General features: G+C 53.5%; 1 protein-coding gene across 2 annotated transcripts; it reads right to left on the bottom strand.

The window, feature by feature from the left end:
• Window positions 1-2290: 2290 nt before the first annotated feature.
• On the bottom strand, window positions 2291-8239 carry LOC141949422 (transmembrane and immunoglobulin domain-containing protein 1-like). Of its 2 annotated transcripts, XM_074882996.1 has the most exons (6): window positions 7961-8238; window positions 6920-7249; window positions 6542-6811; window positions 6293-6352; window positions 5203-5254; window positions 2291-4084 (listed from the first exon to the last, which is right to left on the bottom strand). In XM_074882996.1, exons 1-6 carry the CDS (start codon window positions 8043-8045, stop codon window positions 4081-4083), a joined length of 801 nt encoding a protein of 266 aa, XP_074739097.1. In that variant the 5' UTR covers window positions 8046-8238; the 3' UTR covers window positions 2291-4080. The 2 variants fall into 2 exon arrangements, with proteins under 2 accessions (XP_074739097.1, XP_074739099.1); XM_074882998.1 differs by lacking the exon at window positions 5203-5254 and having other exon boundaries at window positions 7961-8239.
• Between the last annotated feature and the right edge of the window lie 954 nt (window positions 8240-9193).

The following is a 9193-nucleotide window of genomic DNA, read 5'->3' as shown; positions in this document are numbered from 1 at the left end:
ACAGGGAGACACAGCCCAGGTAGAGAGGGGCAAAGGGAGATGATGCCAAAGACCAAAAATCTCCAGTCACCAGTTGATGGGTGACCAAGAACTGACAGGCAGAGCTTTGGAGAGGACAAATCTGGAGTTTGCGGCTGGTAAAAGAGGGGAATCAGGAGGAAGATAAGGATTTGGTTTATTTGAGGAGGGGATGCAGCACTGTGCAAAACTGTTGGAATGGCTGGGGGAAGGGGTAAAGAGGAGGAGGGGAAAAGAGTCCGGTTGTGTGTAAGCAGGGCTTGTCTGACCAAGCCCTGATCACCACAGTCTGCCTCAGCTTCTTAATAAATCCTTTCTTAACTATATGTGTCATCTCACTCTCCATCTGGTGCAGGACGTGCTGTAAGGACTCAGTGCCAGTGACAGGTGGGGACTGGTCTGAGCAACCAATGGGAGCAGCCACAAAGGTTATAACGGGAAAGATGCTGATAGAAAATGGCTGCTAAAATGCTGGCTGCAGATGTCTGCAAGCCTGGGCACTGCCAGCCTGGGGACCAGGAGCATCCTTAAGGAGCACAGCTGGCATCCATGAAATGCAGCTGGGTACCCGAGAACCTGAAACAGCCTGAGATACCCTTGATAACCACAAAAACAAGAAACAGCAACAACAAACTTACCATCTGGAAAGGGGAAAAATAGACAAAAAAAGGTGGAAAACAGTCTGGGAAAGAAGTAATTGGCAAAATGTACTGGCTGCTTCAGCTGGAAGAAGAGACAAACAACCTGGGAAAACAAAAATTGGTCTGAGAAAAATAGAAAATAACATTATCTATAGGTTGTTCCAGGTGAAACAGAAACATCTGCTCCAAACAGTGGTGTCCTACGCCCCCTCATGTTGCTATGGTATAAAAATTACTCATTTTCTACCTAAAATGGAGCTTCTCCCTGCAAGACTTTCTCTACATGAGTCGGGACTGGCACCAGAGGATGCCTGCCTGACTCCGGCTTTCCTGACATGGATCATCCACACAGGGAGACTTTGTTCATCATTAACTGGCCTCACTCCTGGGACCAGTTTAATAAACACTATACTGGTAACATTTCAAATAATACATATTCATATAAGAAATTAAACATAGATATACATACTTCTAATATTGATATGTAGATATGCAGATACACAGATACTTGCTGCTTTAGTAGTGGTAATTTCTATATTAGCTTGAAATATATACATATACTTGCTTTTCTGAGAGTAATTTTGTTGTAACTTGAAATATATACTTGCTTTACCAATAGTGATTTGTTTGTTTGGCAAACTTGAGCATGCCAAAATGCTTCTGCTGCTTGGGACAGGTGCTTGGCCAGATTTTGTCTACCTTGCTACAGCAAAATGCTTGAATTTCACAGTCTTTTGCTAACAGCTTTGCTAATTAGGTGTAGGGTGCATTAAGCTGCCAAGGCTTCCCAGGGAGGGCAAAGACAGACGAGGGAGGAAGGACATGAAGGCACAAGCAGGAGGACACAGAGGACATGGATGCTGGCAACATGTCTTCCACAGGTATATCCCAGAGCATCTGTCATGTTCCAATATACAAGCACAGGGACCTATTTTCTCAGGGCACATTTAAACACTTTCTATCTTTCCCAAAGGCTATTTTTCCCCACCAGAATTAGCTGTTGCACTGCACAAAGGTATTTCCTACAGCCTAGAGGAGGCTTTTCTGACTACAAACACAGCTGCTATGGATAAACCTCCATACAAAGGCCACCAGATAAACCTCAAAGCTAAAACCTCCCCTGAAAAGCATCCACAGTGTGAAGCCCAGCGGCATCTCTGACCCCGTATCACTTGGGTGGCATCTTCTCACAAGTCCAGCCACCCCTGGGACTACGGGCCGTGCCAGGACGGCTGCTTGCCAAGTCCCAATGACTCAGGGAACTGACACAGGTTAAAAATACCCTCACCCGGTTTTGGAGCAAGGTTGTTATGTTGGTTTTAATCCCAGCTCTGTCCTCCAAGCTGCAGCTGCTGCAGGAGGAGTTGGGCTGCCCAGGCGAGGAGGAGACAGGGATGCAGGGCCTCCGCAGCAGTAGCAGATGACCTCCCTGAGCACAGTGGCTCTTTCCACAGAGCTGGACATCAGGGATAAATCCAGCATCTCCAAGGTCTGCCACCAGCTGCAACCCACCACCGAAGCCTGAAGCCTGCACAGAGTCTGTCAGTGGGGAGCACATCCCTCCACAACCACAGGCTTTAGATACTCCTGAGGAGTTATTTCCCACCCTTGAAGACCACAACAATATCAACTGGGATAACTCACGCAATTTTATTAGTAGCAACACATATTAAAACAACACAAGGTCTCCAAAATGGTTTACAGACAGCTCTCCGAAAAGTTTAGAAAAGTATTTTTTGTAAAACGTGGCTTCATTCGTTTTACACCTGCAAGTGCAACAGGGAACCTGCAATGCAGCTTAAAACCGAGGTTGAAATCTAGTCTACTCCACCCAAACTGCTCGGTTTCCTTTAATGCTTTAACTGCAACATGAAATCCCAGGCTGAGAGATGGCCCTTGGCTACCAGCCCCTTTATATCCCAGTTACCTCCCCAGGACAGAGCCGTGCTGCACTGTCTGCCAGAGCAGAGGCATAGGACAGCTCAGCAACTGCTCACGCCATGGGATATGATTTGAGCCTCTCCTGGATGCACTTCTATTCTCCAGTAACTCCACTGCTCCCCTGGCCAAGAAAGCCCTTTGCTGCAGAAGCAGGTCTACAGGCAAGACCCAAGCAACAGAAACATCCACCCATACTGCTCACCATGTGGTGACCATGGCTCAGAGCAAGCGGAGGTCCCCAAGACACCAGCTGCTCTCGGAAAGAAGTGACTACCCAGTACCTAGACCAGGGTACCCGAAACACCTGCCCTCGCAGCGGTGTTGGGGACCAGCTCAGACAGGGTGCTGGACCTGGGGTTGTCCCCATCAGAATGAAAGATGGGTACAAATGCCCCCATCTAATGATCAGCAAGGCACTTTGTGAGGTCCAGCACTCCTGGGGGAGCATCCAGTTTTCTCCAGGGTGAAGATGCCAGTTGTGCCACCAGGCTAAGTAATTTCAGCTGTAAGAAGGAATAATGACCCCTTCACAAGCAAAGCCCAGAAGAGCTTTGTAGAAGCAGCATGGGGAAGGGAGACGACAGGACTAGGGCCTGGAATTAGGGCTGCCCTGGCCATATCAAACCAGTCCAAGTCTACCATCACCTGCAGGAGCGGCAAAAGGGAAGGACAAGCTTGCATCGGCACATGTACAACCAGGTGGCTAGTGCTCGGAAGAGGAGGGGATGTCCCCAGATCCCACCAGAGCCCAAGGCTGGAGGACAGAGGATCGGGCTCAGGAGCATCCCTACATCTCCCATGCCAGGCTGTGTCACCGTTCTAACACAGCCAGGACTCCTTTGGGGTTTCCTTTCTAAAACAAAACTACTTTACTGCTCCTACATTCCCTGCCACCTTCTACTGACTCCACTCATCTCCTGGACTCCCCAGTGCACACAACAGCAAAATCCTGCCCTTCTTCCTCCTTCTGAGGACCCAACTGAGTAGAATGCCCACGGTCTCAGCCCCTGAGCTGCCCTGGCAAGGCCCAGGCACAGCAGCACACCCAGAGGCCACGGTGAGGAGCTCAAGCCCTGGGGAGGCAGGGGCTGGCACTGCAGCACCCCCCAGCAGCCACCAGCGGGGATGGCAGCTCTTTCCAGAGCCGTCAGTCCATCTGCAAGCACTGACCCCGCACCGTCTCTGGAGAAAGCCAGGAGAGGTAAGGAGGTCTGGAGCACAGCAGCAGTGGGGCCACTAGGCGTGGCCATGCCCACCTCCCCCACAGGGATGTGCAAGGGCCCTGGGGAAGAGCAGGACAACATAGAAATAGTCCAAGCCAGTGTTTTACAAAAAAATATTTGTGGGGTTCAGCAGCTTGAGCAATTCAGAGGTGAGCCCAGAAGAGGTTGGGACAGCATCAGACGTCCGGTGCTCCCCAGGCAGTATCCACCACCACCACCATCTGGGAAGGCAGCAAGGCCGCAGCTACTCAAGCTTTCTACCTGCAAGGAGAAAAGAGGTCTCCATCTAAGCCATCTCCTGGGTGTGGATCCTCCATCTGCCACCCACTTAGACCCCCTCGGAGGCCTCAGGCAGCTGCAGGGTGTCACATGCTAGCGGTGGCAGTGCTAAGAAGGTCTGGACTTGTGCTCTACTCCAAATTTCAGGAGCTACCTCAGCCAACTTATCTCTGGGAGGAGTTATCTGGGACCTGGCTGCACAAGACAACACTTATTTTCAACTGGCTACAACATGGGATGGGGTTTCCTATCTTTAGGAGATCACATCCTTGTCCTCATCCTCCAAGAAGCTTCAGTTAACAGCTTGAGTTCTCTGTGGTCACACAGAGTGAGCAAGCTCTGAGAAGATTTCGAGAATCACTCAATTCCCAGAAACCTCTGGAGCCCTTTGGAGAATTAAAAAAAACCACCCGTTAAGGAGTATGTTTCAGAGTGGGTCTGCACATCCTCTGCATTTGCTGCACCCCAGAGGCTGCAACTTGGCTTATGCCAACCTGGAAAGCATTACTGGAAACCAGAGTTTGGCCCCATCTGAGCCACAGACATGCTTTGGAAAAGCTGAGTGTTTCCCCTCCAGGCAAGCTTCTGCTCTCCCAAAAAACACAGCATGAGTTTTTGACTGCTTGTGCAATGGGAGGAATTGGGACAGGATGAGCACTTTACTACCCCAGTACACATGGCTTCAGAAAATGTGTAATGGGAATTAAAAAGCCAGTGCAGAGGGAGAACAGGTGATGGAGCAAATGGATGACGGGCCAGCAGGAACTCCGAGGTTCCCCGCTGCCACTGAGCCTGCACACTCCCCAGCGCCTGCTTTGCTGGAGATAACCAGCGCTATCACACTCTGGGTGGGGGAAACAAGGATATTTCCAGAGCAAATCCCAGTGGGGACTAAAGAGCAGGGACAGCAAATCCTTTGAGCACCTGGAGTGGGAAGAGCAAGTCCTGGGCTGCCTCTTAAATCTGCAAGGAGAGGCTGGCAAAGGACCCCGAGCCCCTCCACTTGAACAGCTTAGTTCCAAGCCAACGATAAATTTTGGCTTGTAGCTATGGCTGGAGGAGCAGGGCCACCCCCAGGAGAGAGGCTGAAGGCTTCTTACCTACAGCCGTTGTGACACGGGCGGTCCCTTGTCCTGCACCAGACGAAGACACCTGGGGACAAACCAGTCATCATCTCCATGAAACGCCCTGGAGATGGTGCTTGGACAAAGCATGGCAACACTCAGCCAGGAAGCCTCGAGCCAGGTGGGTATATGGGGTCCAGAGGAAACCACACCTGCCCATCTCCACACTGCCCCACAGGCAGCGGATGCCTCAGCCCAGCTGATGGCCAGAGAGCAGAGCCAGCCACTGGCTGTGGCCATGTGCGAGCAGGTACAAGGGGAGTGTCACAGGGACGATGAGAGCAGGAGCACAGCGATGAGCTTTTCCAGCACCTACCCAGCGCCTGGAGGCTTTTCACAGGAAAAACCTGAAAACTTTGTGCAATAGCAAAACACAGATATAAATCACCTAGGGAGAACCTCCCGCTTCTATTTTAAACTGGCAGATCCTGTTCTCAGATCTGGACTTGGGCGTTTCTTTTTACTTTTTCCCCTCCAAGTTTGCAGTTTGCAATCTGAGAATTAAAATCCTCACTTTGCCATAGACTGGAGATGGGCTGGAAAAAGTGTTCTCCAGCTCCAAAAAAGGAGGAAAAGGAAGACCACTGAGTAAGGCAGCACCCTTCCCTTCTGTGGGCAGAAAACTGCAGCAGACTGCGGCACGAGGGGCTCAGTTCTCTTACCCCTAGAAGGGATGTGCAACATCCCCCAGTGCCCATGGGACTTGGGGGCGGGGGGGGGGAGGGAGTTGACCCAGATAAGGAAAGTAAAGTATAATCTCATGTCTGCTCTGGACACACAGAGCAGACATGAGCAGACACTCTCTGTCTGGGACCAGGGAGGCAAAGGAAGGTGACGGAGGACAACATTGCCCCCTTGGACTGGAGATGCCCTGCTTGAAACAACAGCAGGAACAAAGCCCCAGCCCCGGCCCATGGGATGCCTGGGTGGGAAACCCAGGTCCCAGCAAGGATGTGCCACATCAGCCAGCACAGACCTCTCACCCCATCCCTTCTCACACGCAGCACTTGCCGTAGCACCCACCAGCGATACAGCAGCCAGCCAAAAAGCCACGGTAAAGACTCACCTGCGAGCGAGCCAACAATAACACACGCCAGGATCATGGGCAACACCACGTTCGCAGCATCTGCAAAGGAGAGGATCCACAGTCTCTGCAGCCAGACTGAACTTAACCCCCTACCCACACCCTTCAAGCAAAAACCTGCCACCGGGCAGTTACACTCGGCACAAGGACACAGAAGGACCAGGCGAGAAGATTTTTTGGGCCATTTCCCCTGTTTCTTTTCCCAGTCATCAGGAAGAAATCCCCACTTACTCTGGACGTGGAGCAGGAAGGAAGTTTCATTCTGGCTGACTTCGTTGCGGACCACGCAAGCGTAGTAGCCGCTGTCATTCATTGATGCTTTAACAATGCATAGGGTGGTGTTGTCCACAAACTGGATGTGGTCGCTTCCCAGCAGCAGCTCCCCATTTTTCTTCCACCAGTACAAGTCGGCCTTCCCTTCCAGGACATTGCAAACCAGTTTGGTGTTGCCTCCTGCCTTCACTGATGAATTGCCCACGATTTCTGGCTCGGACAGCGGTTCTGCGAGAGACGGAGCGACGGTCAGCATTCAAACCTGGAGCACCTCCCTCCGCAGCAATTCAAGCTCTCCGGCTGCGGCGGAGGGTTTGCTATCATCTCACCACTCACCAACAACGCGCAGCTGGAACCAGTCTGTGGCCTCTGACTCGGACCTGAACCGGTACCGCCCATCGTCTTCCCGCTGCAGCACGATCTGCAGTGAGAAATCCGTTTCATTGAACCTTGTGCGATTCTCGTAGGGGCGAGACGTGTTGGTGGGTCTGTCAGGAGCATAATTGACAATGACACCTTCCCCCGGGCCAGTTTCGTATTCCCAGGCGACAGCTTTGCTGGCCTTTAGTGGCGGTATTGTCAGAAGCACAGTGCAGCCCACAGCCGAGACAAGTCTCTCCGATGCCGGCCTGAGGTCAGCAGAATAGCATGGAGAAAGCGTGCGGGCTGAAAAAGAAATCTGATATTACTCTACAGCTACTGAGATTCAACTTTCTCTGCTTGGGAAGTGGCTGCAGAAACCCTCCCCAGCTCAGCCGCTCTGCAAACACTGGCTCTGGACACTTATTTATTTCTGACTTCAAGCGGTGACGTGGAAAAGCAGGTCCTGACAGTTGTGTGCAAGTTGCCTTCGTATCTCCTGCCCCAAAAACGCAGGTTTTTGCCTTAACAGTCAGCTCGGATATCTGCACAGCTTCAGCAGCCCGTACCTGGGGACCAGCCAACGGCTCCCAGCTCCCGCTCGGGGAGCCCTTTTCCTCCCTCCCACTCTCCCAGCGGCACAAACCCACCGGCGACTGAGCTAACCGCGCCCAGGCACTTTCCCATCCCATCACTGCCAAGAAAACGCGCTAAGAGCTGAAAGCCCGCAAGCCCCTTCCCAATCTTCCTTGAAAATCTTCTGGCTGGGAAAAAAACAGGCTTAAGGAGAGCCCAAGTCTGGGACTTGCCTTGGCTTCTTAAAAGAGGAGTCAGGAAAAACGCCCGGGGAGGCGCTGCCCCGCTGCCACTCGCAACTCTTCCCAAGTCACCCAAATACCCCAAAATCCGCGCGGAGCTGGATCCACGGGCACCCCTGGAGCGGGACCGAGCACCCACGCGGGAGGCGGGGGGCGGATTATCCCCCACCCCCACACCCCCACGGTGGCAGAGACTTGCCTGTGATTCCCAGGCCGGCTGCCGAGCTGCCGGGGCAGGCGAGGAGGAGGAGGAGAAGGAGGAGGAGGAGGAAGACGGGCAACATCTGCGGGGCCGGAGCGGCGGCGGCTCCGCCACGAGGCACCGGGACGCTCCCGGCGGGGCGGGGCTGGCGGGAAGGGCGGGGGGGTAACGGGAGCGGCTCCCCCCCAGCACCGCCCGCCCCCCCCGGGTTTGGCCCCTGTCGCTGAGCGGGGTGACCTTGGCCTGGGGAGCGAGTCTGGGGACGGGAAGGGCCAGGGCAGGGCGGCCGCGGGTTTGGCTGCAGGGTCCCGGCCCGGCCCCGCTTCCTCCCCTCCTCCTCTTCCTCTCTGCTCCTCCTCCGCTCCTCCTCCTCCTCTCCCTCCCATCTTCTCCCCTTCTCTGCTCCTCTTCCTCTCCTCCACCTCTCCTCCTCTCCTCTCCTCTCCTCTCCTCTCCTCTCCTCTCCTCTCCTCTCCTCTCCTCTCCTCTCCTCTCCTCTCCTCTCCTCTCCTCTCCTCTCCTCCTCCTCTCCTCCTCCTCTCCTCCTCCTCTCCCCACTTCCTCTCCTCCTCTCCTCTCCTTCCCAGGGCAGCCAAACTCAACATGCAGGAAAAAACCCCAAATACTTCCTGGGTACCCACTCTATTTACCACAGTGCAAAAAACACCCCCAAATGCCAGGTCAAAAAGGGCACTGGGGGAATGGCATCGACATACTCCCTGGCTCTGTGGGTCCTTTGTAGGACTGGGGGAGCAGGCGAAGGAGCCCACGACAGCACCAAAGAATGGGGTTTAAATCATTTGCCAGAGCAGCCTTCCAGCTTGAGGCAAGGCTGTGCGAGAGGGCAGTACCAAGGCTGAGAAACGGCTCTGCCTGCGCAGGGGAGACGGCAGCAATTCCCGCTGCTCCTGCATACAGTTTATCACATAAAGCACGAGGTGGGTGGGGATTTTTTTCTCCTCTCCACGTTGTTTCCATCACCTTAACAGGGTGGGCAGTGAAGGGTGTTGGCACAACCACGGCTGTTTTGCCGCAGCAAAACCCTACACGGTGCTTTGCGTGGCCCAGTGGCCTGCTGTCTGCGGAAGCCAACCCTGGAGAGAGAGGGAGAGATTAAAAAAAACTAAGCCAAGCCAAACTGGTTTGAAAACACTCCCCCCGTGCAGAAGTGTTTCCTGTTGAAGGCAGGTTCAGACACCACTGTGGCATCTACTCCCAGCCCCACGCAAC

This window comes from Strix uralensis, chromosome 13 (genome assembly GCF_047716275.1).
Source record: "Strix uralensis isolate ZFMK-TIS-50842 chromosome 13, bStrUra1, whole genome shotgun sequence".
Lineage (NCBI taxonomy): Eukaryota > Metazoa > Chordata > Aves > Strigiformes > Strigidae > Strix > Strix uralensis.
This window is presented reverse-complemented; position numbering and strand designations above follow the sequence as displayed.

What these genes read in the sequence shown, in the direction of transcription:
- LOC141949422 (XM_074882996.1), bottom strand. Translation starts at nt 8,045, where the DNA reads ATGTTGCCCGTCTTCCTCCTCCTCCTCCTTCTCCTCCTCCTCCTCGCC. An exon ending in AGCCGGCCTGGGAATCACAG is followed by an intron (nt 7,250 to 7,960) that starts GCAAGTCTCTGC and finishes TTTCTTTTTCAG; the next exon opens with CCCGCACGCTTTCTCCATGC. An exon ending in TATTGTTGGCTCGCTCGCAG is followed by an intron (nt 5,255 to 6,292) that starts GTGAGTCTTTAC and finishes GTTTGTCCCCAG; the next exon opens with GTGTCTTCGTCTGGTGCAGG.